Genomic DNA, 26,172 nt, shown 5'->3' with positions numbered 1-26,172 from the left:
ATTCTTACACCCTAAAGATGCACTGCTTGAACCATGCCAAAGGGGCGAAGGCTTGGAAACGTATATAACTTACATTCTGTGTAGTTTGGGATCTGAAGGAATTAACCAGTAAGATGAAAGTCTTGCAGTTAAAGTCTAGTGAAAACTGATAGGCATCTGAATAAAAAGGGTTCTATATAACTTGCACTGAATTTTGTTTGATAGCAGGCCGCTGTATAAAACTGGTTTTGATGAAATGAATTGCATTCGGGAATACTGATACAGTCAGGAGGTTTGATCTGTTCTGCTGTCTTTTCTTTTTAAGCCTTTTAGACATCTGGATTCAGTTTTCTTAGTTTATGGAGGAAGAAAGGAAAGTCAAGGGGGATTTAAGTGTTTGCTTTTATGTGGAAGTCAAGCAGAGAAAAGTGAACGTTCCTTTCAAAGTGCTTTCTGTATGATAATAATAGGATTTCTTATATGTTTTAGGCCTATACATGTACATGGAACCATGCTGCTCTGAAGAGGTCTGGTGCATTTATTCTGCAGTCTTTTTCTTTCTTTCTTTCTTTTTTTTTTTTTTTGGTATAAATATGAAGCTTGAAAGAAAGTCCTTCATTTTGCCAGTGCTTTTTTAAGCCTGATACGTGAGAGATGAATGCGATGTGTGATTGTGTGATGCTTTATTTTCTTGATGTGGTCTCCAGTGAATCTGGAGCCAAGAAAAATAACAGAATCATTTAGGAAAGAGAGAGAACATAGAAGACTTGAGTGCAGCCACTCCAGGAAAGCTACTTGTTCTACAGCAGGGATTGTGCAGTTCTGGCAAGCTTAGCTCAGTGTTGGTTACTGGCAGTGTTACATGGCCGGCTCTTGGGCCAGTTAAGTTCAGCAGCACTGGTCCTGCTTGATTTTTTTTTCTGCCTATTTGTCAGTGTTTTTAATTAGCAAACGGTTATTTTTCAGGAAATCTGATGCTGCCTTTTTTGCTTGGATGTCATTTTTTGGCTGTGATTTTTTTTTTTTTTTTTAATAAACTTTCCTTTAGGGTAGCATATAATTGAGTTTGCAGGACGAGGATGTTTGTTGTTTTGGCAGCTGTCACTAAACTAGATTGCGTTTGGCAACAAGTAGCACACAATTGGTTTCTAGATTATTCTCACCTACGCTAAAAGAATAGCTGAATTTTAATAAATGCATCCCACTTTTCCTCTGTTGCTACGTACTGATTAAGGTCAGAAGTCATTGAGTCAGTTGGTATTCTCTCCCTTGAAGAACTGAGGCAGCAAAGAGATGGGAATGTTTTTCTTTCCTCCCACCCTATGCTCCGAGCATTGCAAGGTTTGCAAATGTTTAGATCGTGTATGTCTAAACCTATTATATTTTATATGCGTATATGTGAATGGTTTGGCTGTGTACATAGTGCAGGGTTTCTGCATTGAAAAATACAATGTTTTATTTTTAGGAGATCTCTTGCTTCAGCTTATTTCCTTAGCAACTTTCCATCAAACAAACAGTCTGTGCTAACTCATTCCCAACCAAAGCAAATTTAAAATGGCATATTAATGTAGGCAGTTTTCCCATGAAAAAATGTATTCCCTGTCTCTGCCTCAAGCATTTGTAACTTGCCAGGTCATGAAGAAGCACTTTGAGCATGAAGTGTGAAAGAGCAATGTTTAAAAAATATTGTCATTTTTCAGCCATGAAGGTAGCGATAGTTTTTTCTCCTGTAGTTTGTATGTTTAAGTTTTTGGGTATAGGAATATTCTTTTGTAACCTCTCTTCTCTGCTTAATGTTATTCAATGTATTTGGTAACCCCTGTGAGTTGGACAGCACAATGAAGTAAGTAGGTAGCACAGCTACCTCAGGAGGAGGGGAAGAGGAGAACACGCCAGCCAGCAGTCACAACATTTAGCACAATGCAAAAACATTGCTGTTTTGAGTGCCCTTTAGCACTGTGGTTAATTGCTCCCTAAAATATGGCACTTTGTGGCACAGGATGGTGCCGGTTGTGCTGCAGTGTGAATTTACATAGTTTTTATGGCCGAGCGTGAACAAAGCCTGTACAAATAGAGCAGTGGAAAAAAGTTGCTCAGTATCCTGCAGGAAGTGAGTATCGGGTTTGCTGATAATCGCGTTAACTGCAGTCACGGATGGTTCCGCCTGATCACTTAGGCCACGAGCCGGCAGCTCAGAATGAAATCTTCGCTGTTTGTTTGAAAGGGAAACAGAACTGACACAATATGTGACTAATCTTCCCTTTTCCATCTGTTCCCGTATACCTGTTAGGGTTGATAATTGTTTTGACTCTGATTTGCGGCGCAGTGGGATCTGCTGGGCTGTGCCCTTGGTGTAACACCACGCTGTCTGACATTGATGGGTCCAGTACGTAAGTAGAAGGGTGAATATAAACCGATCCATGCTAATTTTAAGGTCTGCGTGACAAAAGGGATCAATACTTCTGCAGTGGGAAAGGACAAATATAGTAATGTCAGAATTTTTTATATTCAGACTTTGAAGATGACACCCCCCCGGGCCTGATTTTTTTTCCAAATCCGAAGCTAACACAGACATCCTGCCTGTCTTTGTTTGAGGTGCTACACCTTTCAGTCACTGCAGCAGCATCCCTTTCACACCAGTGGTGCCTGAAGTTTGGTCGCTGCCTCTGTAACTTAATTAAATATTAATTAAATATTGAGTTACAGAGCTCCTCATCTGCTTATTCAAGAGGTTTTAAAACTCAAGTGCAAAATCGATGTGATAGAACTTTGAGTTCACCTGATTTCAGCTGAGAGGACTAAAAACAGGCCATGACATCCACGACACCTCCCTCAGTACCTGCCCCGTGGCTTCCTTTTGAGCTCTGACATCTCTCAGAAATACGCGGTGTTGGTTTGGGAGCTGTGCTGAGGAGGAGTGTTGCAAACCAGATATTCCACCAGCTAATCGGTGTCATGTGGAAGATGCGTGTTTTCTTCAGCCTGCCTGAAACTGAATTCTTTTCTTCAGGGGTGCAGTTCTCTTAATGGCTGTATTTGGAAAATTTCACTTGTGTTTAAAAACAGCAGAACATCTAGAGCCGTATATGTTCCAATATGAAAGTTCTGCTCTACATTCTGTGGAGCTCATTCAGTATCTTACTATTTGAGCAGTTCGGGGGCTCTTTCATATATCTGAGTTGATTTTGTCCCTTTTGTCAGTGGAGACAGCTTAACACAATCTTGATTATGTTTTTATGCAGACTGCTCTCTTCTTATGATGTGGTCTTACAATTATTTTCAAGTAATATATAGAATTGTCACAGCAAAATCAAGTATCACGGTTTAACATCGAAAGTATTTAAATTTCAGGAGAAGAGTGGTTCAAATTTGTTTCCTTTTCACATTGTGTGAAATCTGCACAAGCTTTTCTTTGTTAGGTTTGATGTGTGAGATCTGCTCGTTTGCTTGAGGCCCTTCATACATTTCTAGGGTATTTACACACACACACGCAAAAATACACTTAATCAGCTTTAGAGGGAGGCTGTTTTGTAACAGGAACTCCTAAGTGAGTCACAGCTATTGAGTGGAAAAGAGAAGCTTTGAAAAAGTAATTGGGTCTTGGAATAGCAAAAAGATTATGGTGGGTGGAATCGTTTGGGGGGAGTTGTCTCTCTGTGTGCGGGTGACCATCTCTAGTAGGCTGAATGTCTCCTTGCATGGAGGTTTGATAAGTTGTCAGCTGTGTGCTCTTGGGATATCCAGGCGTTGTGCCTGATGAAGTTCCCTCCTGCAAATCCCCGGTATTTCTTTCTTTCTTGCATATATGAAAGGAGAGATTGAGCTGAGGTTAGTAAAAGAACAAACATCCAAATCATGAGTTGCAAGGGAAAGCACGCTGCCTGCTTTCCAACTGTTGTTTTTAAACTGTGTGTGAATTTACATAATAACTTGAAATTCTTGATTTATTTATTTATTCTTTTGGAGTGCCTGGAACACAGTAAGGATCTGTTTGTCAGGAAAATGCACATTCAAAGACGTGAGAGTAAATGAGGAAAGCAGTCTCTTGAACAGTGCTTGAAGTTTGTTTCCATTACTTAGTTGTTGTAACTTTGTTTTGGGATAGGGAAAGCATGAGCTCTTGACTTTGCTTTTTAGTTTAGACAGTCGGTCTGCAAAGGTGATGCTCTTTTCACACTAGATGTCAGTGTTAACATACCTGTTCTGTAATCTCAGGTGTAGGTATTCTGTTGTCCTTATGACTACACCTGTATTTAAGTTTGGTTGCAATTTATGGTCAGAATATCAACACAGTAACTGCAAATAATGATTCGTATGTTATCCCTTAGTGGGCCATCCCTAATTCTTTTTCTTGGAGAAGCTCTTGCTCATCTTGCCATTTATTGCACTCCATAATCACAGAACGAGACTGATCTTTATTGAGGCATCTACTGCAACCTTTGCAATACTCAGATTTCTCTTTCATCTTAGATTTGAATAGGATTACCTTGAAAACATGCATGGCAAAAGATAGTAGATGGGTAGTAACTGCATCACTCAAAACTATACAGCTGTTTTTTCAAACTGTAAATAATTAGCCGGGTCACAGTAATTTGTTAGGTATCTCATAAGGTCATTTGTTAATGTGTCACTTGAGTATGTTGTGGGACTACGTGAAGGCAAATGGCTTTTTTGCCTTGTTTCTTTTGGCTTGTTCAAGCGTTGTTAAAATGGCTCACGTTTCAATGGGAGCTTTGTGACAGTGGCCATAATGTAGGCTTCCTAGTTGTTGAAGTTGGTGTCGTGTATCATAGGAAGCAGGCTGGCTGTTCTCTGCCTGCAGGTCTACCAGTGACTGCAGCCTATCCAACAAAAAGCCTCAGTGAGGGTATAGTGTTCGTAATAGTGAATAAAGTGAAGAGCAGTAGATTAAACTCTGTTTTTTTATTTGTTTATGGTTTCTGTAGAACTCATTGTTACTGTACAAACCAGCTATGTTTATTTGTATTTTTCTTAGCTGTTAGTAGGTTGTTATCGTGTCTACCTTTTTTTCCATTAATACTCTAAATGTGCCAAAATGCTTTGTTTGATATCAAGAGATCAGGACCTGCCAAATGTCCTTCAAAACCTTTGATATTTTGGGGGCGTTGGACCCAAAGCAATTGGGTTTGGGGCCCAAGTTGTTATGAAGAATATGCACACAAAAGTTCTTTGGATACCTTCTTACAGTTTTTTGTCAGCAGTATGCATATCTCTGGCATATTTTAGTCTCACAGCGAGCTGAGAACCAATCAATTACCTGTCTTGTAAGTTGCAAACAGCTGGAGAGCTGCAGGCAGCTGCTGTGGGACTCAGCAGATTGACTTGGGCTGCCTTCCTGTAGTGAGGGTACTTAATCACCACAGAAGGTGACTGCAGGTGAGAAAGTTGTAGGGTACAACCTGTTTGGAATTTGTGTGTGATTGTATCTACAAATTAAGAAGTGCACAGTTAGCTTCCCTTTTTGGATGTGTAAGGGAGGGAGTTTTTGCCATCTGATTAGTAACAGTATTTCATACAAAGTTTTAAAGGCAGCACAGCAGAGTTTGATTTGATCATTTCTCTTTTATTTTTGCGCATAGCTGCAATACAACTGAACAAACTTAATTTTCAAGAGTTACGAATAGAATCTACGGTTTTCAGCTTTATTTTATTTTAATTTTAGAAAGCTGCGTGTGTGCAGAAGTTGTTGCTGCTGTGGATGTGAACACTCTTGCCAATGAAGTTTATAAGCATAACTTTCCCAGCACACCATTATGGGCAAAGACAATTGAGGTGAGTAATGACTCTTTTCCTTCTAGCCTGGCATTTCTAGTAGTAGATTGTCTTCTTATCCATATTAGTACCAAAGAGAAACAGGCAGACTTAATTAACCATGTTAGAGGAACAGCAGTTTTACAATAACTGCCATTTCATGTGCTGTATTTGCTTGCTGAAGCAGATGAATACTTACAAGGGGATCTTTTCCTGGAAGTCTCGGTTGCTGCATTACGGAGGGTTATGTGAATGTCAGGTGGAATGTTTACCAGCTCTAAAGGAACAACAGAAATCACATTTTTAGATTAGAAAAATAAATATTTTCAAGTGTTTTGAAAGGATTTCATTAAATCCGTTGGAGTCATGCCTTTACTTTGTAATTATAGTTGATCTGAGTAAAACACAGGAAAATATACTAGATGTCTTGCATTTTTTTGTGGGCTCAGTAGGTCAAATGCTTTAGGAATTCTGTTTCTTTTCCAAATTATTAGAGAAGAAATAGGTACAGTTGTATGGGATTTTACTTGCAGAAGTTACTGCATACTTTTTAAACTTCTTTTGCAGTTTTACAACATGACAGATAATGAATTTGTTTCAAGATATCAGCTTAATTGAGGTGGCTAAAGGTTAGCTGCTTATTCAGCATTCAGTAATAGCAGACTAATAATAATTTACAGTTTAATGTGGGAAAAGATGAGGAAAGGTTGCCTGTATCTTCCTGTAGCAGGGAAGAGCAGATTGCAGTCAGTAAGACCTTCCTTAAATTGACTGAAAGACAGAGGAAACTTTGTTTAGCTTCCATGGGCAGCTATGTTACGCTTTATAGGTATGCTGCAAAGCAGTGATTTCTTTGTCTCATTTGTGGTTATTTGATGGATTCTTTTCTCTTCTTGGCCTCTTAATATATTGACCTACTGTTAGAATTTAATATAGAATTTAATAGTCAAGCATACAGCTTTTTTAGTTGTGTGCATGATGACTTAGAAATTGTGGATTATTATCTAAGAGTTTACCGTATCTCAAAAACTGCCATTAAGCAAACATTTTTTTTTTAAATACCCTTTTAAAATAAATCAGGATCTACTGAAAAATCATGAACTAGTACACCTTGTAGGTGAAAATTCAGTGTTATGTATAGATGCTGGTATCATCAGTGTCTTGGGTTCATTTTCAAGGCTGTTAATGCGTATTTGCTCTGTATGGTTTGCTGAGGTAGAAGAGAATGGAATTATTAGGTTAAGTGGGAGGTTAGGGAGCTTCTTTCTATATGGAACAAGTTGTGCATGTAATGGGGTAGTTTTGTCTGAAGGTCGGTTTAATAGTTCTGTATAGTTCACATCACTGAACATTTTCATATTTCTTTTTCCCTTATTCAGGGCATTACGCTGAAAGAATTTGACAGATTATCTTTTGATATGATTTTGATGAGTCCTCCCTGTCAGCCATTTACAAGGTACATACAGCACCCTTTGGAGTAAAGTGCAGTTTTTACTGTTTATGCTGTTAAAGAATAAATGTTTTCAAGCATGTTATGGGCCCATCTGTGTATCTTCCTAAAGAATCATTTTGTGACTGTATTCACCATGAGGTGAATAGAAATGCAGGAATTTGAATTTGAATTATTGATGATGCTTTGAGTGTATATTTTAATTCAGTTAAAATGGATTGGACTGCTTAAAGCACCTGTTCTGTACACAATACTATTTGTCTGAGAGTGGAATTAATAAGTCTGCATTTAGAAGTGTTTCCTTTCCCTTTAATTGGCAGTCTGATCTTTCAGTGGGGTAGGGGAAGATCTGGAATTTCTCCTTTCTGTGTGTGATTAAGGTTGGAATCTGTTCTTTAATAAGAACTTTGTAAGTACTTTAAAAATTGCATGTGCATACAGTTTAATTCTGAGGAATGTTCCTGTTTTAGCCAAGATAAGTGTATTGGTATTTGCATATAGATATAAGTTACATTTTCAAAATGTTGTGTTGGCTTTGAAATGATTTTGTGGATAACATAGAGAAATTTCTTTATTGTTTAAGTACTGAAATTACTAGAAGTTTATTTGTCAGACTTACTTCAAATTCAACGAGTTTGACAGCCGTGATTGTTGGAGGAGAGTTTATCTCAACTATAATATAGTTACATTATTACAGTTAGGAAACATAGGAGATATGGTTGTCTTTGCTATATATATATTTTCTTTTGTAATGTAATGAGAAGAATGGACTGTGGATGACTAATTAATCTAGAGATATGCTAAAATTCTTCTACCAAGGCTTATGTATTTTAAACAACTACTACAAGTTATGGAAACCAAGTCCTGAATTCATTATCCTATTATTATTATAAGTTAAATGAGCTGTCCAGTTTAATAGTACAAAATTGGTTGCAAAGTTATCCACATCAGGCTCAATCCTGCAAAATGGTGAGCACTATGACCTTAACTCGTCTGAGTAATTTAATATATTCAGTATAAAGTAATTGGTATTCCAAAGTGCTTCTTAGTTGTTTTTGTTGTTGTTGTTGTTCCTTCAGGAGTTTTTTTACTGGCTAAGACCTCAGTGCTAATGCTGTGCACACTGGGGTCTGAGTTTCATTACTGAATGCTTTAGTGTTAACCTTGTGATGGATTTCAGGTCACACTCATTCCTGATGGCATTTCATAGAACACTGCCTCATGTCTGGGCATGGTGATTTTGCAGAATCTCTTTTCAAAACTTGAAGCAAAAAGTGTCAGCATTCTGTAGAAAAATGTAAGTCAAATGGCAGTGTGCTCCAAGTAAAACACGGTTGTTTCCTTATTATTTTGTAGAATTGGCCTACAAGGTGATGTATCTGATCCGCGGACAAAGAGCTTTCTTTATATTCTTGATATTCTCCCAAGGTACAAGTTAACTTCCACCTCAACTCTTAAGCCCTTGGTGTTACTAAGTAGTTATTTTACGTTGTAGCAAGATGAGTAATCTGTGATGTTCTGCAAGGATGCTGCTAATATTCTATTGTATTATTCATTTATTTTCATATGATCAAAAATAATTTATATTTTACTAACATCATTAAGTAGCATTTTGAAGACTTCATTAAAGCGTGATATTGGCTGCACAATACAATCCATCCTCTTTCCCCTTTCACTCTTTCTTAAAGTGTCTGTTCTGTCTTTCTGGTGCTACTTCTAGCTATCTTATGGCAGACCGTGTATTTGTTGGTTTGTAATACAGTCTTATGTTTTGAGTAGTAACACTAAAGTTTCAAGTAGCGTTGATCTGTCTGAACAGTGCTCTTTTGTTGTGTCCATCTCTTCTTTTTGTCTGGTCAGACTGGTTCCTAATAAAACAGCCTTAATTGTGTTATTCATGCGTTACATTTGAAACAGTAAATCCAAACAGTGTTTCTTGCTGACATAAATTGTTCATGTTAAGTGTTTTAAAAATCAGCTTCAAGTAGTGCTTGTAGTCTTTCCTGGGAGGAGATGCATAGCACTTGAAGCACCTTTGTATGTGAGTGGAGCAAGCAAGAAGTTGCCCAGGGAGATGAATTTTGCAGAAATCTCTGCCTTTGGATTGAGATGTCCATTGGGCATCAGCTTGAAAGTTTGCATGAGTTACGATCCACCAGACTCTTATTCATCATAAACAAGGACAGCTGTTCACTCTGTATTCCTCTGTTGGCTAATCTTACTTCCAAAAGTGGAGGAGGAGGAAAGAAAAAGGTCTGTCTTTCTCTTCTTACCACCACACTCCTGTAGGCTTTTCTTCCAATCTATTATTAGCATTGATGTTAGTTTCTTCACTGTTCTTCCAGAACCAGCTTTGCCTCTGGCAGCATTGGGGAGAGTGTTGCTTTGTCCTCATCAGCAGCAGATAGAGAATATAGATAAAGAAAAGCTGAGTGGCTTCACTGAGGTCACCTGTGGAATCTGTGACAGAGAACACAGAACCCCTGTTTCATTAGGTTCTGTAGCTCAGGATGTTAGATAAATAATGGGTAAAAAGGAAGAATATTGTTTCTCCTCCACATCTAGTAGAGGCAAAATATATATATATAGGGAAATATTGTGTGTTTCAGAAAATTGTGGAAAATGTATTTTTTGAAGAAGAAAAAAATGTCAGTTCTCCTCATGACTGATCTTTCAAAATGACAAATTAAAAACATCAGGCAGTATATGCTTGTCAAAATTATAGTACCTTTCTTATCCTTAAGGAAATCCTGACTGAACTATTCCTTTCCATTAAACTGAGACGCAGTTAAGAGTAGGGCTGTTGTTGTGACACTGTTGTGCGTTAGTATGAGTGTGTCTCTTCCTGGTTGCTGTGAGTTTAACTGGATAAAGGGCAGAGACTTTTCCTTCCCAAAACCAATGCTATAGATACTTCAGGACATATGTTTCTCGTCATGGTGATGCAGAGAAGCTGGGCCTGGCCGTGACACTTTATCTCAACAGCCCATGAGACACTGCTGACATCCCTTATCACCCTTGGGCAGGTTGTTTCTAGGGCAGTAGCTACTGTAAGCTGTCTGTAATGCATTCAAGATGGTGACTTCTGCTTAGTTTCTTGGTTCCATTAGATTTATGTTTTACTGAGATAGTGTTTGTGTATGTTTTGAAGGAGACATGTTTGTCAGACATTGAGTGGGGAGTATTTCAGCCCTAAAAAGGGAAATTCTTAATATAGGAACTCTCACTGAGCATTCAAAATAGATACGGCGTGCATTCAATTTGTGGAAACTATAGACATTTTTTTAATTCTTTGGCTGTTCCTCCCTTATGTTCTGCCTTTTACAACAAAAATGTAGCTGAAAGGAGGCTCAAAGGCTGGGGAGGCAAATATTAAAGGCACAGAAAGGGCAAGTTCTAGATCTGAAAATGCCTGGGAAATCTTTCCAGCCCCCAGCTAGTGAACGCAAGGGCTGGCCCAATGGGTCAGGTACTGTCTGTTTATTGTATCCAAACCATAACCCAGGGAAATCTAATACTAAGACTTCAATGTTTGTTAATTTTACAAAGAAGTTAGTGATGTTAAGACCTGCCAAGTATTTAACACATACTCTTTGTATAGTGATTATTTGCCTTGTGACATGTTGATCCTGCACGAGCTTTTGCACTTCAGGCTCTGCTGTGGATTCATTACTCCAAAAATAAGTTTCACAGTAGGTGACGGTGATGTTGCAGATGGGTAAACATACAAACAGATACGTTCTCCATTCCTGCCCAGGGGGGTTGGCTGATGGTTTTTTTTTTCACCTCAATGTTATTTTCAGTACTTTCGTATTTGCTGTAGTGTTTGTACACTTTCAGATTTCTTGTCAAACGTTGGAATTATTCATGTGAATTTCTGTAACTGATGATATTTTGGAATTTGCCAAAACAAATTCTGCTGTGATTTACATCAGTACAGTCTGAAATCACTTCCCGACTTAAATAAACCTGGAATTACTGTCTGTTGGCATTAATGTTCTGTTCCTCTACACTGTCCTGAGATCTTGTATGTTGTAGACATTGTGTATCTATGTTAGTCTTACTGGAGTATTAGTTCCAATGGATGTTCCTTGTAACTTCAGTCTGAATCATTTATGGCTTTAAATTGTCCAAATGGTCCCTGGCACAATTTTGGTATGTTTCTTTCTCCAGAGACTTAATAAACTGGTTTTGGAATTTCCAGATCTCTGCACTGATGTTGCTTAACCTCAGTTACTTCTCCTTCCCTTCTCATGAAAAGGAAAAGATTAAGTACAGAAAATTGAGAGGATGTGGAGTTTGAACTCTAAATGTAGTATTTGTTAAAGCAATTAAATGAATACTGACTTTGATGTTTTGCCACTAATGTAGGTGTGGTATTTTAACATTGATTTCAGATTTAAGTACTTAAATAAAAAAAAAGTTCTATTCCATAGGTAAATTGTAGTATTTTTCATCCCCTGTAATTTTCTATTTCAAACTTAATCTCTGTGTTGCAATAACGTGCTTTAGGAAATGGACAGTGCTGTATGTTTTCAAAAGTACATGCATAGGATCTGTCCATGAAAGTGGTTTTTATTGTTGTTTGGAATAGCCAACAGTTCACATTTCTAATTCATATGTGAATTACTTGATCTGTGCAACCTTGGAAGTTGAGGTACATCTTTTTATGGACTAGCGTGGTATAGAAATATTTTGATCTTGTAGCTAAACAAATATGTAGATAAACATAATAATACAGTTTATTTCTTGCAACTATTGATATTTTCTTCTTTCTTTTAGGCTTCAGAAGCTTCCAAAATACCTACTTTTAGAAAATGTTAAAGGATTTGAATCCTCTTCTGCAAGGTAAAGTCTGACTTATATAAGAAAATAGTGAGATTGCAGTTAGTTGTAGCTAAAAGATACTGTTTTAATTTGGGAATTAAAGTCTTGGGATGTGAAAGGAACATGATAAATAACTATTTATTTCTCTAAGCAGATAAAACAGGCTAGAACTTGACTGCTGTTTTTCTTGGATGACTTGGTGTCCTTTACAGAGGAACAATATTGTTTTTCAAGGAGTGTTTTTGGATTTTACTGGATTTACAGGATCTCTTGGTATCCTGTGCTGAGATCACAATAGAATGAAGTAGCTTTCTTCAGTACTTTTGGTGGTAGTATGCTCTCACTGGTTCACTGTTGCTATAAAATGGTTCATAAAGAGAGTATGAAATATGGAAGAGGAAAGTTGGTGGTAAGATTACTTAATGACAACAGGACCATTTTCCTCACTTGTGAGGGGACAGAGATTTAGTCATCTTTTCTCATTTCTTGCTGGGAATAAAGTAGGATCTTTTCCTTGCATTTCTTAAATCAAAAGGAGAGCAGTCAGCTTCTTCACGCTTCCTAATGTATTTGCCAGGCAGCAGGGAGACATTTTCAGCTCTCAGTGATGAAAGCATGCAGCAGTCCTGTTGGAGATTTGGACTGCTCCTGGAGAGCCTGAGATTTCTAAGGCTGTTCCTTGCTGGCCAGTGTTTGAAACAGTTTGTAACTCAGAAAATGCTCTGGTCAGAATGCTTGCTTTGTCTTGGGATGCAGTGTCACATACAGTGTCAGATACAGGTCACAGTTTGTGATTTACATATAGCCTGCGTATATACAGCCTGCATAGAATAGGTAAGGCAAGTCATTTCAGGAAGACTTCAGTGTCAGTGATTTTTATTTTTTTTTTAATGCTTGCATAGTCCAAGCTTGCTTTTATTGTCAGATCCACAACTTTTTGGCTTGACCATTTTATTAAGTTTAGCTGATATCATATGCATGAACAGAGGGAAACAGTGAGCCATTTGTATCAGTTTTAGTGTCAAGTTTTATAATTCACATTGAAGAGGAAGTTTTGCTTTCTTATTTTCCTTGCTGTCATGCTCACCTAGAAATGTACGCTTCTAGAGATGGAATATTTTCAAAGGGGTGTTTGCACCAAAATAAGTGTTAGGTACTTGTGAATTAGTAGTGGTCATTTTTAGCTGCAGTAACACTGCATTTTGTATGTTGTCTCTACAAGTTCAGAAATGGGTTACATTACATGTGTAATTCTCTGATTCTTTTCACTAAATGTGAAATGTCAGTACCTAAAGTATTACATTTGATGTGTTTTTACTTAGGATAAAAAGAACTTAAAGGGTCTATAAGGTCTTATGAAGAGCATAATTGCTTCTCGATTCTTCTCGCTGCCAGATGCGAACTTCTGCGAACACTAGAAACATGTGGATATAAATATCAAGAATTCCTCTTGTCTCCAACCTGTGTGAGTATTAATTTTATTCTAAGATTATTTAACTGTTCACTGAGCCCAAGGACATCTGAAAATGATGTGTTTTATTAGAAAAGTGGATCTCCTGAGTGAGAGCCATCTGACATGACCGATTTCTCATTGGTACACTGGCATGATCTTACTGATGTTATCATTGTGATTCTAGTCATGCATTTTTTTCCACCACTTTTTTTAAAGTAGACATGAACATAAACCTTCAACCAAAAAGGTGCTTCCCTGTAGGAGCCTCATTGCTTCAGAACTGCTGATGCCTGTGATTTTTCAGCACAGAAAATGTGACTGTCATTTGTGGGGGCAGGGCCACTGTTTGCGTGTTTCCTTGGCAACTGGAAAAGAATTAAGAGAGGTGCCAGATTGTGCAAGACTAAATAGGATCAGTGAAGTACCTCATGTATTTGACAAAATGTGGTAGAGAGTAACTTGAAAGCCAGTTGTACATTTATTTCATTGTTGGAAGTCCTGTAGTTCCTTGTAACAAAAGGAGAATGTGGCTCATCATAAGGAAAAAAATGCTTACTTGTTTCTTTGAGGTTACCTAGGCATGGGAGTTATGTTCATGGTTCATTAGAAGTATTTAGGTACTACCAATTAATTTTGATATCTCTTACGTGGCAAAATACATTAGTGTGAAGGAATTTTATTGCTGTAAATAGTAATAGGTAACTTTTACAACACAATAGATCATTTCTTCTCTGTTTATGACATTGACTAAAAACTGGTGGATTTTTGCTTGCAGCTTGGCATTCCCAATTCTAGGCTGCGGTATTTTCTAATCGCAAAGCTTCACCAAAAGCCATTTTTCTTTCATGTTCCTGGTCAGGTGAGTCTTAATGTCTGTTATTTAAATTGTCTTGATTTAATGAAGATTGTGGTTTAAATTTTCAGTTCAGCAGTATGGACGCGAATGGATTAGAGATGTTCTAGGCTGGTTGTGGCTCCAGGCTGGATATGGCTCTGGGCAGCCTGGTCAAGTGGTTGGCAACCCTGCCAGAGGTGTTGAAACTATCTAATCTTTGGGGTCCATTTCAAGCCAGGACAATCTGCGATATCAACAGAAAAGTGAAATTCTGTCTCCTTTTCTTTGGCCTGTATGCTGTGTCTTCTAAGGACTGAAACGCATGTCAATAGCTTAGCTGGCTTTAAGCAGTTGAGGAGGAAACTCTTAGTAAAGGCAACTATTTGCAATTGTTTCCATCATCATTGCTGTTACGTCAGCTAATCTCAATGCTAACATTTTATTTCTGTTTTTTTTTGTTTTTTTTTTTTTTAATCTTTGTAAAAATAACACCAAATGGGTATTTGCATCTCTAAAGTAGTTCTTAATTGCTACAGTTTCTGCTGTCAAGTTGTTTATCAAGTGAAGTTCCTTAATCTTTCGCATAATTTATTTCTTAGATATTGACAAGATTCCCAGATCAAAATCTAGAAGAGTTATGCAAGGACAAAGTTGCTGACAAAGCTAGTTCTTCCTTTCCTTCTGGAGAGAAGAGTCTGGATTCAAATACTGATCCTGACTGCAGCAGCAAGAAGGGACACTTACCAAAGGGGGCCTTTCTTTTTAAGCTTGAAACAGCAGAACAAATAGTAAGGAAGCATAGTCAAGACAATGATTCCTCTATTCAAATGTTAGAAGATTTCCTGGAAGAGGAAAATGAAGAAATGAGTCAGTATTTTTTAGCACCCAAGTCCTTGGTACGCTACGCTTTCCTGTTAGACATTGTTAAACCTACTTGCCGGAGATCCACATGCTTTACAAAAGGGTAAGTTGCAATTAAAGTGTATTGCTGAATCATGTCCTGAAACTATGAGTGTGTATTGTGATTTCATTTGTATACTAAAAATTAAATAAATTAAAAAAATAATAATAATAAACAGGCATCTGAGAAGAAAAAGATAGAAAAAATCTCCTTATATAGCATGCTTCCTAATTGAATGGAATGCCAGCATGAGACTGTCTGGCAGAACATCATGTGCCCACTCCAAAAATGCGTTCACAAAAGACACTGCCATTTGTTATTGACCTTCACAGAAGCTTAATTACCCCTGCGGAAATATGGTTCCAGTAGACTGGTATAGTACTGATTCATTAATGAATTTCTTTATATTGCTCACTGCTTTTACAAAGTGCCATGCATGACAGATCTATTCCTCATTAAAACTGTCTCCACTGTACATTTTATTGATTTCCTGAATATTTCAGTTGTGTAGGTCAAAATAGCTGTGAATTGGCCGTATATCATAAAACCAGTTAGGTTGCAGCATTACAAATCATATTTGATGGAGCAGAACATCAGTGCTTTTCTGTCTAGTAGTTTTCTGATTCATGCTTTGGAATTTTAAGTTTGACTGGCAGAGGTTGTTGAGTCTTTTGAAATACCACAGGCAACCTGTCAGGAGCTTCTCCAATGGATGCACTGGTATTGGAAAGTGCCAGTTAGAGCCTGGAGGTTTGTGTTTGAGTTCTCAAGGTGTTTCAACAGAATAATACTCAGTTAACGAATTAAAGCTAATTATAGCATTTTTTTTTTTATTGTTAGTAGTAGAAATTAGAATGTCAGATTAACTGAATTCCTGCAGATTTTGTGATTTCAGCTTTTCGATAATAAAAAAGCTGAGAAGAAAGATTCTCAAAATTCATGCAACAGGAAAGGCTTTCCTTCACCTCTCACTGATATATGCCTTTTCTGCCCTCACTGCTGTGAGTCGTGGGGAAGTCAGCATTTGTGGGAGCTGTTTCATAACTAAAGTTGTCAAATAAAAAAATGTAGGCCAGAACGATGATCTTTTATATACCTCTTGTGTTTGTATTTGTCGCCTTTCTGCTGATGTGGGAGGAGTCAGGCCGGATAGTTGTAGTTCTTGGCTCATGGTTTACTGGCTGTCTTTGTTCCCTTTGGAACAAAGAATTGAAAAGGGAAGATATCCAATGTGGTTCTCCATGTGGTCATATAATTTACAACTCAGCACTAAGACAGTTGTCAATAAGACAGTTGAATACAAACAGTCTTCATCCAGAGCTCTTTCTGAGACTTAGAGTCCATTGCTGCTGTAAGCAGTCTAGGAGATCTCTGAAGTGTCAGATTTAGGAAAGGGGATCCTGAATGAAGCAGAACAGTACTCAGAGCAGAGGAAAGAATCTCTTTGCTGGGGTACTTGTATGGTGTCTTCCTTACCAGTCATACTGCTCACCAGCATTTTCCCCTAGTTCTGACCAGTCCTGAGATATCTCCAGCAGGGTTTGTGTGCTGAAGATGATCTGGATATGCCTCCTTGCTAATTCAGAGACCTCCAACACATTACATCACTGCTTTTGTTGGCCTTTCTGCTTTTGACATAATGCTGCGTCTTCTGGGGGTCAGAAAGCTCTGATGGAGTTCAAGGCAAAATGTGATGTTTGAGACGTGGAGCGGAACCTGCCAGCTTGGGCTCCTAGATAATTTGAAGATGGCTGCTGAGTTTCTTGAGAGCACAAATGCCATTGGTTTCTCTAAGGAATGTGTTTGTAAGGTCTGAAGTTGTGAAGGAGGAAAATTACTGTTTTGAAGAACAGAGTAAATGAAAACTATTTATTTGATTCGAATTATTCTGGACTCATAAATTCTTGCTGTGCTGACAAGAACAGCTTTCAGAAATAGTGCAATATTAGTTACAGAAAATTCTCTCTAAGGACGGAATATGTCAGGAAATAACGTATTAATATTTGAAACTTGGCTTTTTATAAAGCTTAGAAATAAAGATGGGGTGTAAGGAAACAGTCGTGAAAATTTAGGACTGCAATTTCTTAAGCCACCTGCTTCCTTCATTATAACTGCTAATGAAATATCCCAAAATCAATGCATCATTTTTCACTGTGGCAAAATTTCCCATTTCTAATTATGTTCTGAGTCTAAGGTAGGCATGTTAATTTTTCTGTAGTCAGCAACTGCAATAATAATGAATGACATTCAAGCTAACACTGCCCATCTGTCCACATTTAAAGAAAGAAAAGATGGGACAACCTTCATTTTTGAATCTAGTTGGCTCTACCAACTGGATTTTTTTTGGTGCTTTCTTTAGTGACAGTTATTGTAGAGTGTATTACAAGACATGTATTGCTTTTAAAAAATCCTCTTTTCCCCATAAAACTCTGAACAACCACTTTGAAATTTATCCTTGTTTATTTATTTTGTCTCAGATGCATCCATCTGAAGTCAGATCAAATAGTATTAGATACTATGTAAGATGAGGGTTCCTCGGTGCTGTGTGTTTCACCTTATTAAATGTGGCATTAGGGAATTTTCAGAGTGCTGCTAACCAATGAAGTATTATATGTTTACAGTTCAATTTCATGTGGTGTTGGTGTTTGGGTCACTTTGTCCTGATCTGAAACAAGATTTATTCGTAGTTTATGTTAAAAGTTGCTGTTGGTTTCACTGACGCTGGTGGAACTACTCGTAAGTGTTTCCAGATGAAGAAATTCTCAAGATTTGAGTCATATTGGGTCATTATGGCTTTGATGAAGGCAGACCACTCCTTTATTCATTGTGTAGTTAGTAGGCTTGAAACACAATGGTCTTTACAGTAATGCAGAGAAAACTTGAGGATAGTATATATTAATGGTTGATGTAGATCACTCCTGTCTGATGTGGGGATCTTCCAGATTCTCCTGCACTGCAAAAGCCATTGCGAGTGATTGACTTGATTCAGTCTTGCTCTGTTCAGTACTTTCATTTGTATCATAGTTAGACCATCAGAGCATGTTTCTGAAAGCCCGTGATTATATTTAAATGATAGCCTGGAAGAGAGCACAGAGTAAACATATTGTTATGCAATCAACCACAAAGCATCCAAAAAAGCTGTCCTATGTTTTTATAGTGTAAGTGCGCTTACGGTTTAGTTTGATGCTGCTTCTCATTTCTTTCTTTCTTCTGCTTCTCTGCATAGAAGCCCATCCCCCATCCCTTCCCTTTGTGGAAAATCTGCAAGCAAGCAGAAGTTAAATCTGACTGAACTACTTTGTTCCTAATGGATTGATTGAAAAGCTGCAGGATCACGCTTAATGGTCCTGCTTTTAATATGGTCGGCCAATTAGAACCAGGACCATTTGGCCTTTGACATATTTTGCCTTAGTGTAAAATCAATGTTTGCAATGTGGATGGGCCTTTCTGATGATGCTGTGCTTGAGTTCCTTTCCTTATATAAGGCATTAGCGTGCTTAAACCCTTGTGCATTGATTGCAGACTCATCCCCAGAGGTTATCTTCAGAGGCTACCGCATTTCAAGAATTAGCATTGTAACAAGGCCTTTTCCTTAATCAATCCAGAAGGCTGTTTGTTAATTACAGCAAATGAAGTTCATCCTGCTTTTTTGCAGTTGTTAGTGCCAAGGTCCAATGAAAATACTCATTTAAGATTGTTTTTGTTAAGGTATGGGCACTATGTAGAAGGGACTGGCTCAGTTCTGCAGACAGCAGTAGATGTGCAGGTGAGTATGACTAGACTAACATATGAGAAATACTTAACGCTTGTTTTGTCTTACTTCTGCTTTGTTTCTCTGAATATTACAACAAAAATGCCATTATAGAAACTAAGTTTCTATCTCATGTACTTAGAGTTTCCAAACAGTAGTTTAATTGAATCAAGATATACTTGTGCCTCTCTCTGTGGAGAATGAATTGGTATTTTACTGTTTGTAGTGTCATGTGGAGATTTCACAGTGAAAACATTTCAGCATAAAACATTAAAATTGACTAATTCTATTGACACAGTGCTAAGCTGTGATTCTAGGGACATTTTTGTGTGAGCATTGTCAAAGGTTTAATATTAAAATCTGTGAATGTCAACATTATTATTTATCTGGAAGGACATAATGTTTTGAAAAGTTGTGCTGTAGGTACTAAGTTCACCACAAAGCATGGGGAAAGGTAAATATATATATATATAAATATTATATGTTTATACAAAATATGTATTATTGTATATGTATAAAACGTATATGTATATATATGTGTGTATATATATATATATGAATGATCATTCAAAGATACTGTTCGCATATTACGTTTTGCAGATGAGCATTTCCTCTTGCACTTTTGTACCACTCACTAATATTGTAAGGTATTTCTAAGCATAAGAGGAATTCAGTTTGGAATTCAGAATAATCCCAAAGTAAATGGATTAAAGCAGTTAAGCTGCATCTGTACTACTTAACTTGCATACATGTATGATAATTCTGAGCTATACTAAGTCAATATTTTGTCATTAACAAATGTTTGATTGCCTCATTAAGTATTGGTACAGCTTGTAAACTTGGGGAAGATGTGATTCCTTCATGGCAATGTTGACTTTGTTCTTGTTGGTGCTCATATTGAGATATTGGCTGCAAAAATAGAACAGTTAACACACTCTCAAATTGACTTTGGCACTGTGATAATCGAAGAAATACTCTGTTGTGATGTGAGTGTTACAGTGTAATTTCACTTTCTGCCTGTGTCAGTGATTCCTGTTGTTTTGGATATTCTCTGTAGCTTGAATCAGTGTTTAAGGACATTGAGAATTTAACAGAAGAAGAGAAGCTTATGAAACTGTCAACACTAAAACTGAGATATTTTACTCCAAGAGAAATAGCAAATCTGCATGGATTCCCTCCAGAATTTGGTATGTGCTCACATAGTACGCGCTTCTACTTCATTCTCCAGTTATGCCAGTGTAGTTTTTTGTTGGGAGTAATGTGTACGTTTTATTTTGCAAGTTTTTTTCTGACCATTTGGCTTTTCTGATCTGTTCTTACTGTCTGACTTTTCTCTAAATTTCCTTTTACCACGAGAAGTGCTGTCTTACTGAATGGCAGTGAAGGAATATCTTTGTTTTACAGTTGAAACTATTTACTCAGCAGCCAATATTACCCATAACCAATAAGTCAACATGTCCTTCCATCTTAGTATGTCTTAGTTCTCACTGTTTGAGCTGCTTGCTCTCTTTCATACGTTTGCAGCTGGTAACAGAAAGGGAATAACTTCACAGTATACAAATGCTTCTTTGTTCAGGAGTAACAAATCTCTTCAATTAACGACTTTTTAAGTCTTCTCTAATTTCTAGAAAAGGCAGTCCTAGCCCTTGGTCAGTTACTTCATTTTCTGTTTTTGTGGAGATGAGGGAGTCAAGGAGCAAGACTGGGCAATACCAGTATGTTACACACCTGTGAACTGGAATTAAGCCAGCAATAAATGCACCAGAGTTTTCCTTGCTCTTCATCAAGGAAAGACAAGGAAATGGAGCTGTTACTGTCTGCTGAGGAACTTGGTCTGCTGCCATCACATCAGATCTTTTATTGTCTCTCAGCAATACAAACTTCCAGGACACCAGTGACCCTGAGTAACTTGTAATATATTCCAACTTCTGAGCAGCTTCTGGTTCTGAGGAGTGCTGATAGTTTGCATAATTTCTTTCCTTCTGTATCACTAGGGTTGTTTTTTTTTTTTTTTCTTTTTTTTTTTTTGTATTTATTCCTAGAAATTGCATTTTAAAAAATACATTAAAACAATGTCATCAAGGTTGCACAGCCATTAGAGTTGACTCCACTAAGCTTACTTGTTCAGTGCATTTTTCATGAGTGCCATGTTGAGTTAGATGTCAATATGCAGGAGTATTTCATAGCCTGCCTTCTTTAATAGATCTGACTTTTTGGAAGATGTCATTTTTCTTACCATCTCTCAGTTCCATACTGACTTTTGTTGTTGTAAAGAAACTTGAGCTAAGCATGCCTAGATTAGTCATGTATGGGCTTATAATAATGTTTAAGTTCTATTTTGGACACAGAATCACCTCTTTTCTCTTTTTGTAAATACAGTGCTTGTTTAATAGCTTGTGTTTTCCAAATGTTGGATCAGTCTTTGCAATACCACTAAGAGGTGTACTGGAGTTAACGTTGCTTGTATTTAATAGAGGCTGAACCAAGGCACAGAGATTTATGTTTGGATGATTCCCCGTGTTTGAGTGAGATTTATTGTTTGAGAGCACTTGGGATGATGCTAAGCTTTCTCTGTACAGAGCTCACCTTCAGGGGCAGCTGTTACTTTTCATGTTTCTGCAAACCACAAGTGAACTCTCAAGACAAGTTTCTGAATTTGAAGAGCATCCAGATAGTGACTATCTGTGAAGTGATCACTTGGCAAACTTGTCTTGTCACCAGAGAAATGCACAGCAGCCAGGGACAGATCACAGCTCTTACAGTGCTAGACTCTTCTGCCTTAATGATGGAACCTCCTTAAAAGCTCTTGCAGTTCCCTTCTTCACTAAACTACTTTTCCAACTTCCACAACATATGGGACGAGGCTCGTATCCAATGGCTTCCTGCATCATGTAATCCTGATTCATATTATGACAGTAAGGTTTTCCCAGTGCACTGAGTCACAAGTCTGACATTTCATAGAATCACAGAGTCATAGAATTCTATACTAAGTCTGACATTTGCTTTAATCTAGATGTTTACCACTTTGTACGTGTAGGTAGGAAAAAAAAAGTGTTACTCTATGCTGATGGGAATCTGGTGAACTGAGCTACTGTGAGTTTCTTTTCAGGATTTACATTTTCTTGAAAAGACCTGAAGTTGCCGTATTTATGGCTACTGCAAAGGGCGCGTCACTGATTGCATTTCTTCCGTACTAAATTTCAGATGCGAGGTGTGGAATTTTCAGAGGAAAATACACTGTAATTTCAGTGCATCTGTGTTCTTCAGCAAAAATTTGGTTGAAATGTTGAGTGCCAGGAAGCCTGGAGTTGTACCCACTGCAACTGTTTGTTCAAGAATTGAGTGAATGAACAAACGAGAAAACTAGAAGAGCTGAAAATGAAACGAGCAGAATGTCGGGAAGCTTTGTCACAAATACCAACACATTGCTACCTGCAGCTACAGTGTTTTTATAGCAAACGTTTTTGTGTCTAAATGCAGCATAATTGTGTCTCTATTTTAACAGATGGATGGTCTTTTCAAGTACACGAGATGTGGAGCTAAAATCACTGTCTTGTCTTAACATTAACAGATTTATTTGTGCTTTTAACATCTCAGTGTATAAATTGTAATTGCGCTGTAGGTCAGTGAAAAAATGTGCAGTCATTTGTCTTAATCACGGGTCCCACAGCAATATCATTAAAAGGGATCAGAGCATTTTTGCACCTGCGACCTGCTTTCATGAGGGTGATGTCAGGAGGCCTTTTCCATTTTTCCTCTTAGCAATGTATGTAAGCTATTAAGAAACAAATGTCAGGCTGGTGGAAAGCCAGCACTCTGTGGTAGTGCACGTTGTCAAGGCTTCACCATTGCCAAGTAACGTGCGAGACCTAAATGATATGGTGAGATCTGTGCAGCAAGTACCAGTGTTCTGGTATGAGTTGTTAAATCTGTCCTGATGAAGGTTACTCTTGCTCCAAGACAGGAGATAATGTAAACAGGCAGATGGAAGGAGGTTTGGGATAAAGAAAGCAGCCTTGAAAATGAATTCTGGCTTCCAGTTGCCAAAAGGCAGAAGGAGAAACTGAAACGATCAGTGTTCAGATAAGCTTCTTGAGCTTTAAGAACACGTGTGTGTGTGTGCATAAATACACATTTATTTTCATATACTCTTCTGAAATGTGTAGTTTCTATACCTTATTCAGTGATACAACGTGAAAACTATTTAAGTAAGTGTGTGGGGAAATGCAAACAGTTGTTCCAAAGCGAGAAGAATGGGTGCCCAAATTTGAGCACTGAGAAGCTGAGCAGAATGGCTAGAGTTGGCAGAAAACATGTTTACCAAAGCAGCCCACATTCAAGGCATTAATAACTGGCAAAGAAGGATGGAACAATTCCTCCCAGACACCTCCTCCTCAGCTTCCCACCCTTGGCTCAGCAGCTATCCAGCCATCTTCTCTCCTGAGCTCTGTCTGGACAAGGATTTTTCTGAGGTGCTCTGGGAACTTCAGAATATAGATATCACTTCTTCCTCACACCAATTGTTTGTGCATTAACGCTAAGCCAGGTGGTGATGAGCTCAGGGTCAAATTTAGGTGTTTCTTCTTAGGGAATGAGCAAATAATTGAATGTGATGAAGTTTCAGCAGCTTAGCAGATGACCATAACAGCTGAATCGCCACTGCTTTTCATCTTTCAGTCAGTTTGAAGCAGACGTGCTTTAGTTTGTAGCTGGAGTAAGCTGAGAGTGCAAGCAAGGACGGGTACAGCAGAGCAGCCAGTTGGCAACTTCTTAACTTTCAGAAGCTTGGTCACCTTTGATTGCACATTCAATACAGAGTACAGCCCTTTCACAATACCTGGAACGGTTTAACGTTTTCTGGTCCTCCTTTCTTCTTGCCAGTCAATGTACTTACAATGTGAAGGGCATTTGATGGTGTCTGTATTTCTGAGTGCATTCCACAAGGACAGCATTGAATTACATGGAAAATTGTTCAGCTGCTTAATCTCTCCCTGAATAAACCTTCCTTATAGCCTGATCCGTACTGGTAGCGTCTCGCAATGTGAGACTAATTTAATTTTCCATAACTGGTTAGAAGGCCTCAGATTGGAGTTACAATATATTGCCTATAATGAAATGCATTTTAGTCTATCTGTGGGGTCATTTGATTTTCTTTCTCCTGTGGCTACATTGCTCTTTCCATTTTCTCCTGAGCAGCAGTTGTGCACAATTGTACTTAGAAATTTGTGAACTGGAGGGGTGTGTGTTTCTGTATAAATGAAATCTATATTTCTGGTAACTGAATTAAGAACTGTGCACTGAAAAAAGGGATAGATTAAAGCCAGGGATAGACCCGGACTAATGACTCTGTGCTGTTTTATTTTAGGCTTTCCTGACAAAGTATCGATAAAGCAATGCTACCGGCTTCTGGGAAATAGCCTCAACGTACACGTGGTGGCAAAGCTGATCTCCATTCTACTTGGGTAATTTAGAACCTGAATTGGACGACTGTGGATTGGTGACAGAAAATACTACAGTCTCTCATGAGAAAGCTGATGGCAGCCTAACAAACATCGGAGCTAAAATATACCTCCAGATATTTTGCTAAATAGTCCTGATGTGTTTAAATACCTTTCACTCGTGGTGGATTTGCACTCTGGATGTCCTTTATTGAATTGGAAGTTTCCAGGAATTAATTGCTCCTTTTAGATATTGGTTTTACTCTGCAAATGAAAAATAGCAGAAATAATCACGTGTGTCTCAATAAAAATGGAGAAAACAATTTCATCTGAAAGCTGTTCTCAGTGCAATATGAAAAGGCTGTAAATGGCAAAGCTGCTTTCATTAAGAGCAAAGACAAGGTTCTGCGTGAAAATGTTTCCACCTGTGAATATCAGCAATCCATTCTAAACAGATTTATTGTATATATGATCTAATTATTTTTTTTAAGTCTAGCAGAAGTGTTAAACTCAGTACTTTGTGAGGACTTTTTAAGAAGACCCATCGTCATCTGTGGTTTAGTTTTGTCTGATCCTTTCTGGACACTTTCAGGCTTCTGGAACCCAACTGGGTCTGTTTTGTATGATTTGTTCAGCCGAATAAAAATACTTCAAGATTATCATAGCCCTGATAACAACCTGGCCGTTTCTGTTCTCACTCACGTTATTTAGGATGAGATCATTGCTCCTTACCAACAACCTACATGTAAAAACGTAAAACTTTGTGTTTTTGTGGATTGGCATAAATAGTGTATAAAGTAGAAGCAGTCAAGGAAAATGTATGCTAAAGTGTAAGAAACTAAGTGTAAAGTCCAAAATGAATTCCAGCAAGCATCCTCCTTTTGTCTGAGCAAATATGAGTATTCCAGCGTAACAGACCTCACTAACAAAGTTGATGCTTGTTTAGCAACAACTTGCTTGAAGAGATAACTGATATCCAAGACACCATGGAAAAGGAATTACTGAGTAGTGAAAATGTTTCAGTTTAAATGTTATTGTGAGGAACGTGGAGAGATTTGTGTTATTTTTATCTTTATGTGATTAGAAGGGCTGGGGAACTGATACAGCTGTCCAAGAAAAGAAGAGCACGGTGTTAGATGCCCAGCCAGCCGTCCGGGAGCAGAAGGAAACTGGGCTGTTCTCTCAGACTTTCTTCTGCCTTGTTTTCTGACGGTGGGAGGAAGCATGGACAAGGGTCGTCCTGACAACAGTTCTGATGAAACAAGAATCAGAGCAGGAGGGACTAAAAGTACAACGTGGGATTTGGAAGGAAAATGCTTTCATGATGCTAATATGTTTACTTACATCTGGACAGTAGTAAATAGTTTTGATTAGGTCAAATGTTTGCCCTGTACATATTTAAAAAAATAAATAAATAGAGAAATGATGTTGTTTATAAATATTACACTTAAAATGGGATTCTACCCAGGACTAGTGTTTCTGAATGGCATTTTGACTGTGTATTCGTGGTACTTACCGTGTGGCATTATTCAGTCTACATGTGTTACAAGGTGAAGCATAGGGAGGAGTTCAGGATAAGGTTGGATGAATTCATTAAGAAAAGAATACCAGGCAGGTAGACCTGTGGCTGAAGTTCCCAAGTTGCAATAGATGGAAGCCAAGAGGATACTTAGGATAGGCACTGTGTGTGCTTGCCCACGTTCCCTTCCTTTCCGAACTATCTGCTCTTGGCCGTTGTTGGAGACAGAGTACTGACCTCGATGGAT

The 26,172-nt window shown here is 37.9% G+C and overlaps 1 protein-coding gene across 5 annotated transcripts in view; it reads left to right on the top strand.

Moving 5' to 3' along the window:
- Positions 1 to 25,827, top strand: part of TRDMT1 (tRNA aspartic acid methyltransferase 1) — a 42,155-nt gene extending 16,328 nt beyond the window's left edge. For 3 of the 5 annotated variants that reach the window (XM_072328304.1, XM_072328299.1, XM_072328302.1), the window contains exons 2-11: positions 5,663 to 5,772; positions 7,131 to 7,207; positions 8,558 to 8,629; positions 11,984 to 12,049; positions 13,424 to 13,493; positions 14,257 to 14,340; positions 14,916 to 15,280; positions 18,926 to 18,983; positions 20,026 to 20,155; positions 24,334 to 25,827. In XM_072328304.1, coding sequence (XP_072184405.1) covers positions 7,170 to 7,207; positions 8,558 to 8,629; positions 11,984 to 12,049; positions 13,424 to 13,493; positions 14,257 to 14,340; positions 14,916 to 15,280; positions 18,926 to 18,983; positions 20,026 to 20,155; positions 24,334 to 24,434 — 984 coding nt within the window. In that variant the 5' untranslated portion in view covers positions 5,663 to 5,772; positions 7,131 to 7,169 and the 3' untranslated portion in view covers positions 24,435 to 25,827. Of the gene's footprint in view, positions 1 to 5,424; positions 5,470 to 5,662; positions 5,773 to 7,130; positions 7,208 to 8,557; positions 8,630 to 11,983; positions 12,050 to 13,423; positions 13,494 to 14,256; positions 14,341 to 14,915; positions 15,281 to 18,925; positions 18,984 to 20,025; positions 20,156 to 24,333 lie in introns of those variants that run through there. The other 2 variants (XM_072328301.1, XM_072328300.1) reach the window with 2 other exon arrangements.
- Positions 25,828 to 26,172: the final 345 nt, after the last annotated feature.

This window comes from Excalfactoria chinensis, chromosome 2 (assembly GCF_039878825.1).
Source record: "Excalfactoria chinensis isolate bCotChi1 chromosome 2, bCotChi1.hap2, whole genome shotgun sequence".
NCBI classification, from domain to species: Eukaryota; Metazoa; Chordata; class Aves; order Galliformes; family Phasianidae; genus Excalfactoria; species Excalfactoria chinensis.
The sequence above is the reverse complement of the archived record's forward strand: the minus strand, read 5'-3'. Positions and strand labels throughout refer to the sequence as shown.